Source organism: Hesperophylax consimilis, chromosome 14 (assembly GCF_061612785.1).
Source record: "Hesperophylax consimilis isolate HC1 chromosome 14, BYU_Hcon_1.0, whole genome shotgun sequence".
NCBI classification, from domain to species: Eukaryota; Metazoa; Arthropoda; class Insecta; order Trichoptera; family Limnephilidae; genus Hesperophylax; species Hesperophylax consimilis.
The window spans coordinates 15,092,789-15,100,068 of record NC_142849.1 but is presented as its reverse complement, the minus strand read 5'-3'; the positions used below and the strand labels follow the sequence as shown (position 1 = coordinate 15,100,068).

Here is a 7,280-nt window from a genome sequence, read left to right as displayed (position 1 = left end):
AGTGACCGGTCAGTGGTTGAGTGGGCATAGCGCTTGGGTCTCACCCGAGCGTCGCGTGTTCGATTCCTTGGCTGGCTAAGTCCTCCATCACAACACAAGCAACATTTTCGGCTTTCTGTGGTGGTAGTAGGAGATTTTCAAACATTGTTGGGTTATTCGTAACCTGGGAATGTTTGTCTTTCTTTAAAAAAAAAAAAAAAAAAGATTTTTTATTGACAAACAAGTCTATCTGCTGAGTTTCAGCTCGATCGAATGACGGTACACGATACACATTAACAGGATGTACGCAGAAAGTCGTGTGTTTACAACTTCGAAATTGTCCCATATATTGTCACGCTCGATTTGACCAGGTGAATCACGCTCCCATGCACAGGACACTAAAGAATAGTCTGGACGTTTTCGTCGTTTGTTCCGAGTAAACAAATATTTCACGTGAAATCCCGCCGCGAACTTCTGCCGCCCTGGTACCTCCTACCTCCACTTTACCTTCATCTCTCCGCTTACCCCGGCGGAGATAATGTGGGGGGATAATGTGACAAAGGCGCGCAAAATTGATCTTTAATAGCGGCGTATGTTCTCTTCAGATGGCGGTTAAATCACATTTAAAACATGGACGGGAAATTCATTCTTTGAAGGTGTTCCTTAATTCTGTAGGCGAAAATACAAGGTATTTTTTATACATCTCTAGTAGGGTGTCCCTTATATTTCAAAGTTTTTATTTTCTAATGCATAGGTCTTAGTTTTGTTCCTTTGCTTCTAAAACACACGGATTTTTTTTTTTCACCTTATTCGGAGCACGATAACCCGTGCCGACTTGCACCGAATCATGTTCATACAAGTTGCGCGGAAGTAGCGGCGCGCACTCGCGGTATCTGTCATTTGTGTTCAGTCATTCTCGTGATTATCACGTATTGTTTTACATTTAAAAGATGGCAGTGGAATTAAGAAGCAATAAAAAAAGTATTTTCTTAGTTGGTGACGTAAATTATCAAATAACAGGCGCAAAGTTACCGTCTAACCGGCAAGTTCTTGCAGTACTTTTTTTTTAACATTTGCGAAATTAAATTGACTGTTAGTGAAAGCGCGAATCTCGTCTTTCGAGAGTGTATTATATTTTGGGAAAAAGCTAGTATCCCTACCAGAGCTATACCTAACTGTGTAAAAAAACTTGTGGATCTTCACCATGCTTGGAGGGAGTTGCAAAAAAATTCCAAAAAAAAAACACTTGTTTACAAGCGCCGTGAGGAGGACTTTCAAAACAATTTAAACAATATATTCGATATAGCACACGTTGATGCTTTGGAACGGATGAAAATAGAAGAAGACAAAATATTTTTACAAAAACAAAGAGAACCAGGCCGTCCAGGATGCTTAGCGGGTGTAGACAAAAAGTTAGCCGAAAAAGAAGAAAAGACAAGAGAGAGAAAATTAAAAGAGAAGAAAAGACATGAGCAAATGTGTTTCGCGAGTTTATCGTCATCTCTTACTACACAAGATTTTATACAAACACAAGGACATACCGATCAACATACCAGCTCTGAAGAAAGCCTCGAGGAACCCTTGCCAACCACCTCTCAAACGGTTTCTGAAACTACTACAAAAAGAGGACGGAAAAACTTTATCACCCCTAAGTTAGTTGCAGCTTTAGATAGATGTCAATTAAGCGCATAAGGGATTCTGTCTATATTCTTCATGCTGTAGTAGAAGCGCTAGACCTTAGCTGTGATGATTTTCCGATAAACAAATCGTCCATTCAACGCATTCGCACACAGAGTAGAAAAGATAGAGCGGAATCTATAAAATCAGATTTTCAGGATAATATGCCTGAAATGGTGACCGTTCACTGGGATGGGAAATTATTACCTGGACTGGACGTGAGAAGTTCTAAAGAAGAACGCCTGCCAATTCTAATTTCATTTGGAGAAAAGGAACAACTGCTGCCTGTACCCAAACTGGAGAGCTCTTCCGGCCAGGATCAAGCTAAAGCTGTGTTAAACGCACTTCATGACTGGAACATCGATGACAAAGTTCAAATAATGTGTTGTGACACAACTGCGTCTAATACAGGGCGATTGAAAGGAGCTTGTGTACTTTTGGAACAAAGACTAGACAGGGAATTACTACTCTTTGCTTGCCGCCATCACGTTTACGAACTGGTTTTGAAATGTGTGTTTGAAACAAAAATCCAACAAGTTACTAGTAGCCCTGATATTCCAATGTTCAAAAAGTTTAGAGACAACTGGAAAACTATTAATCCTGCTGCTATTGAAACATACACCGATATCGTCACACAACATTTTTGTAATACAACAATAGAAGAAGTGTTGACATTTTATAATCAAGAACTGCAAAAAACCATTGTACGTGACGATTATCGTGAGCTGATTGAACTATCTATTATTTTCTTAGGAGGAGATAATGAGAAAAAAATTAATATCAGACCTCCTGGAGCGATGCATCAAGCAAGGTGGATGGCTAGAGCTATTTACTCTTTAAAGACATGTTTGTTGCAATCCCAGTTCAAAATTAGCGCCAAGGATAAACGAGCACTTCAAGACGTTTGTTTATTCATTGCGGTTATATATGTGAAACCATGGCTTGGATGTAGTCTGGCGGTAAAGGCACCAAATCAAGATTTGTGCTTTTTAAAGAGGCTTAAGGAATATGAAACTGTTGACATATTGATCTCCAAAGCAGCCCTGAGCAAGTTTAGTCAACATCTTTGGTACTTGTCAGAAGAAATTGCCGTTTTGTCACTCTTTGATGATGAAGTTAATACACAAACCAAGGGAAACATTGTAGTGAACTTACAAAGAGAGAGTTTGTATGATTCTGGGAAGAGATACATTCCATCGAAAGAAGATATGTCTGATTTTTTGTATGGTAAGTAGGAATACATAGTTTTATTTTTTATACTGTTTTCACTAAACTGATAATAAAACTTATTTATTATTGCAGGAAAATTATTAAGTGATTTTGTGTCTGTCAAAAGCACAAATTTATTTTCTCGATTAAAAATTGATGAGAACTTCCTCCAGAGACCCGTTTCTACGTGGGACGAAGATGTTGCCTATATAGAGGCAAAACGAAAAGTTTTTTCTTTAAGGGCAGTTAATGATATAGGTGAAAGAGCTGTAAAACTTATGCAAGATTTCCATGGTTTGATCACTGCAAATGAAGAACAAAAGCAATGCAACTACGCTGGCTGTGTGCAAGAATAGAAATCTGTATCCAGATTGTAAAAAAGAGACCCTCAAAGGAAAATATCCTGCCTGATCTGTAATTTTATCTTCTTTTAATAAATATTCTTTTAAATATAAATATTTAAACTGCTTACTTTGTACTGTTCATGATTTATTCCTTCTGTGTACTCCCTGTGTGCAATAAAAGTTTATTATTATTATCATTATTTCAATTGATTTCAATACATAACGTAAAGGGTTAAAAACAGCAATTTTCAAAATCTTCAGAACTCTGTCGGCACGGGTTAATGTTGACGTAGGAAGATAAAATTTTGTATTTAAGTAAGTCTGGGTAGTTCAAAAAGAAATAGTGGGTATGCATTTTGATATCAAAAAAAAAAAATTTTTCAACCATATAAGGGACGCCCTAATCTCTAGGATACATAAAAATAAAAATAAAATTACGTGCGTATACCACTTACTTACCTAGACTGCTGTCTATGTCATTCTTAGCAGATTGTTGAACTTCTCTTACCTGTAACAATAAAAAACAAGAAATATTAGAACTTCACCCCTTAAGCGTTGATTTTTAAACAGAAACATATTTTTTAAAAACTCAGATGTAGCACATTTAAGGACGGGAAATTTCACAGAATTTGAAAAATTTCGAATTTGATTTTCTAGTTCTGTGAAGGTTATATTCAAGTTCTGTTATTTTATCATTTCTGGCCAGTTGTTTAAAAACTGAAATAACAACAGAACTTGAATAGAACCTTCACAGAACTTAAAAATCAACTTTTAAATTTGATGAATTGTTCAAATTCTGTGAAATAACCTGTCCTTAAATGTGCTAACTAACTAACTAACTAAGTGTTAATGTTTAATAAGGAAAGCGCATGGGGTGTACTATAAGATTGAAGCGAGTGGAGACAGGAATAAGATGGGAATGAGAAAGTTTTGGAAAAACCTGACTACTCAGATCTGTTCTGCGAACACTTCTAAAACAATTGTGTGCATTGTGTTCTTGTGCAAAAGCGATATTGGGAATATATCGGTTATTTTTCTATTACTTCTTTTATGTTTTAAGCACATTTAAAAGCCTTTATCTCTCATAAAGAGATACTGTTTTGTATTTTAAGTATCTGCATATTATTTGCATTATTTATTTGAACATGGCGTCTATTTAAAATCACCACTAGATATTGTAAATATTGTAATAAATACTGTACATATTTTAATCCATGATGTAAATATTATATGTACTTATACTCTCTATGGGATGTGTGGAATTGCACTCACCTCCCCACATCCTGGAATAAAGAATTACTATTATTAGTATTTTCATTTTCAATTTTAATAAAAGAATAACAAAAAACATATAAATACGTAATACCTAAGTAGTGTTTGAATGCATTTCTAAAACCTTGAAAACGCCCAATTATATTTAAACTTTTGGAAAACCTCTAGTGTTCTCGGCCTTTATGAAAGGAAGAATTTGTAACATCAATTTGGGAAAAGCGAAACTGTCCATAGTTTTGATGAATTGTGTCAACAATTTTGAAGGTTATAAGGATATCTAGCTCTTACTCGCGGCTTCGCTCGCGGTATTAGAGACAAATTACTTCACAAAGAATTTTCCCACAGGAATGAAATATTTTTCCTGGATAAAAAGAAGCCTATGTCACTTCCCAGTCCTCCCACTATCCCTATGCAAAAATAATCACGTTCATCGATCTCTCCGTTGCGTCATGAAAGATGGACAAACAAACACACAAACCATCACCTTTATAATATTAGTTGGGATTGTTTTTGATTCAGTGTAATCAATAATCTTCGAATAGTGGTCTACTATTGCATTTCTGAAATAATCAAAAAATAAATATAACTAACCGATGAAATGATCTGAGTATCAAAAATAGAAGATAACTAACTGCCTGTATTTCGATCTTATTTAAAAAAAAGTCGATAGTTTCAGATGTTAATAATAATAATATTTGGCTAATTTATATAGCGCCGTTTTCGTGAGAAATCACCTCAAGGGCGCTGTACAAATATATTTCTTAAATATTTAATACTAGAACTACTGACTTATCTCTTAGACTTATATCTAGTGACTTACGACTAAGGCCTATAACTACTATCTTAACGACATATACACGAGTATTTACATATTTGGCAACTTAAAACTAAAATTAAAATTAACAATTTAATCTTACTAACGCCAGAAGAAGAAGGAAGTTCTATTATATTAGGGTGGATTTATTGTTAGCTGGATATATTATATGTTAAATGAATTAAATTAATGAATAAAATCAATCAATCGCCAATCTTAAACGCATTTAGATGATTCATCTGCCAACAATTAAACCGATTAACTTGTTATGTTCCCGCTGATATTGTCCATTGTCCACTGGTAGGCAAGTCAATAGCAAAATTGAATGAACGGAATCGCTAGATAATGTAACAATTACGGTATAAAAAAATGAAAAAAAAAGAAATATTTGGATAGAATGACGGATTTATGGAAATGAGTGTCTGAAAAAGTGAGTTTTTAGTTTGGATCTAAATTCTGTTGGGCTGGTTATACATCTCAATTCCATAGGAAGTTTATTCCAAGCCTTGGGGCCGGATACTCCGAATGCACGATCACCAAACTTAGTGTTCGGATTTCGCTTAGGCTCTTTCAACCTTCCAATTGCAGATGATGTCGCTGATCTAAGAGTTGACTGCCTTAGACCAGTATTTTCCGGAATGCATAGCTCAGTAATATACGGTGGCGCCATTTCGTTGATAGCTTTAAACACCATCCAGCATAGCTTGTACTGGATCCTTTCAGGACACTTCAGCCAGTGAAGATTTCGGAGGTGTTCCGAAATGTGCGAAAACTTGGGTACCCCGGTGATAAGCCTTGCTGCGGCGTTGAACACTGATTGTAGTTTATCAGTTTCGCATTTAGGAAGATTTGCATAAATGCCGTTGCAATAGTCAAGACGTGATACTATATATGAGTTCACAAGTAATTTAGTTGCCTCTGTTGAAAGGTTTCTACGAACTGACTTAAGTTGTCTAAGGTAGAAGAACCCCGTGCTAACGGTCTTATTTACCTGACTTTTTAAAGAAAGGTCTGAATCCAGATAAACTCCCAGAAGTTTGACGGTTGTTTTAGCAGTTACGTCGTTGCCGGAAATAGCGATTGGTGAGTTTTCTATTAAATGTTGGCGTCTATGTGTGGCTGCCCAGAGAAACTCCGTTTTTGAAGGATTTAGCTTAAGTTTATTTGAGGACATCCAGAGATTGATTGCTTCTAGACACTCAGCTGTGCGAATTTTTAGGCCGTCGATCTCATTTGGTGAGCAGTAAAAGTATATTTGCTGATCGTCAGCATAACAGTGAGATAAAAGGCCAAATGACTCGATAATTTTTGCGACGTCATTTGTAAAAAGAATGAAGAGAAGTGGACCCAAAACGGATCCCTGGGGTACCCCTGAAGAGAGTTTTGAGAAGTTGGACTGTTTATTTCCAACCTTTACTGCTTGCGAGCGATTGGATAGATAGGATTCTAGCCAATATTTGATGTTAGAATGTAAGCCAAACGTTACTTCTAGTCTCTTAATGAGAAAGTCGTGGTCAATGGTATCAAATGCAGCGCTCATATCCAAAAGTGAAATAAGTGCTAACTTACCTGACTCTATGGCAAGGGTTATATCTGACAGGACACAAAGTAATCCGGTTTCTGTTGAGTGGAACCTCCTATATGCAGATTGATGATTTGTGATTAATTTATTAAGATTTAAGTGGGAGATTATTTGAGAAGCCACAATTTTTTCTAGTAGTTTAGCTACGAAAGGCAGATTTGATACAGGTCGATAATTACCCAGGTTGTCGGCATCAAGCTGTGGTTTTTTAATAATTGGGGTAACTACAGCAGACTTAAGTGGCTCCGGGAAGTCACCTGTGCTTAGGGACTTATTAAACACGTGAACCAGGAAAGGGGATAACACGTTGCAACATTTCTTGAGAAGCCACGTTGGGATAGGGTCAAGAGTACATTGTTTGTTTGGCGAACTAAGGATCAACTTTCCTACTTCTTCCAGCGTT

At 36.3% G+C, this 7,280-nt stretch overlaps 1 protein-coding gene across 1 annotated transcript; it reads left to right on the top strand.

The window, feature by feature from the left end:
- Positions 1–941: 941 nt before the first annotated feature.
- On the top strand, positions 942–3,221 carry LOC149417963 (uncharacterized). Its single transcript, XM_089639870.1, has 2 exons — positions 942–2,883; positions 2,959–3,221. The coding sequence occupies exons 1-2, from the start codon at positions 1,653–1,655 to the stop codon at positions 3,219–3,221; spliced, it is 1,494 nt and encodes a 497-aa protein (XP_089495996.1). The 5' UTR covers positions 942–1,652.
- The last annotated feature ends 4,059 nt before the right edge of the window (positions 3,222–7,280 follow it).